The 1,066-nt window shown below is 39.4% G+C and overlaps 1 protein-coding gene across 1 annotated transcript in view; it reads left to right on the plus strand.

Annotated features, from left to right (window-relative positions):
• Positions 1 to 269: 269 nt before the first annotated feature.
• LOC117497658 (GRB2-associated-binding protein 1-like) overlaps positions 270 to 1,066 on the plus strand; it is a 22,004-nt gene continuing 21,207 nt past the window's right edge. The window contains exon 1 of the mRNA XM_034149658.1: positions 270 to 652. Within this exon, the coding sequence (XP_034005549.1) occupies positions 578 to 652 (75 nt within the window). The 5' untranslated portion in view covers positions 270 to 577. The remainder of the gene's footprint in view (positions 653 to 1,066) is intronic.

Genomic DNA, 1,066 nt, shown 5'->3' on the forward strand with positions numbered 1-1,066 from the left:
TAATGTTTGGTACTATTTCTTTTAAAGAAGTTGTACCAGAAATGGCCGATTCTGCTAAATAAGTAGTTTTGGGTACTTTACATATACATTATTATAGTTAAATATCTTCTTGCACATGCACATACATATCCACAAGGGGGAGTTTCCTGTTATCCAGAGCCGAAGGGGAGGAGTGATGAAGAGGAGGAGGAGGAAGGGGAGGAGGAGGAATGTCCGAAGCTAAGGCATTGTGTTTGGTTATCACACAACCAGAGAGAGAGAGAGAGAGAGAGAGAGAGAGAGAGAGAGAGAGAGGGGGGAGACTGCTGGGAAGTAAAACCCAGTGAGAAGGAGGTGTGACTCAGACATGGAGAGAGGAGCAGCTCCTTCACGTGTGGACGGAAAATAAAAGGAGTTACTGATTACAGAAGAGGAGTTTAACTTCAAATCACTGCAAGTCTGATTTAGGAGTTGACTAAGGGCGGATTTGGAGGTGATTGGAAGCTGGAAAGCGTTCCTTAATTGGTTGCTTGGAGTCTTAATTGGACGTTCTGACAGCCTGCAGGTTTTCCTCCTGATTTAGAGTGTGTTTTTGAGGATGAGTGGAGCCGGAGAGGTGATCTGTGAAGGCTGGCTGAGGAAATCTCCACCAGAGAAGAAGCTACGCCGCTATGTGAGTACTTCAATTACAAGCTTTAAGCAACAACAATACCGTTTCTAAAGCATATATTGGCTTGTTTTTGAGATCAGAATCTGATTCATTGCAGGGTTTACACATGAGGATTTTCTTTGGGGTGTATTGTTAAACACAGTAAGAGCAATTCAGTTGTAATAAAAAGGCCAAATATTGAAACAAATGAAAGGGAATATGTGCAAGAAATGCAAATATACAATAAAAGTTCATATGAGAATATGACAAATTACTCGACAATATTAAATATGTGCATTAGATGAGTAATTCAAGAGGGAAAGCTGTGCACATGATTATTTTTTGTTTTAAATGTAAGGATTAGTTGTTGATTTCATAATTATTTACACATTTCCTACAGTTATAATCATAAGCTAATAAAACACTAAGCAGATCACA

Source organism: Trematomus bernacchii, unplaced genomic scaffold (genome assembly GCF_902827165.1).
Source record: "Trematomus bernacchii unplaced genomic scaffold, fTreBer1.1, whole genome shotgun sequence".
NCBI lineage: Eukaryota > Metazoa > Chordata > Actinopteri > Perciformes > Nototheniidae > Trematomus > Trematomus bernacchii.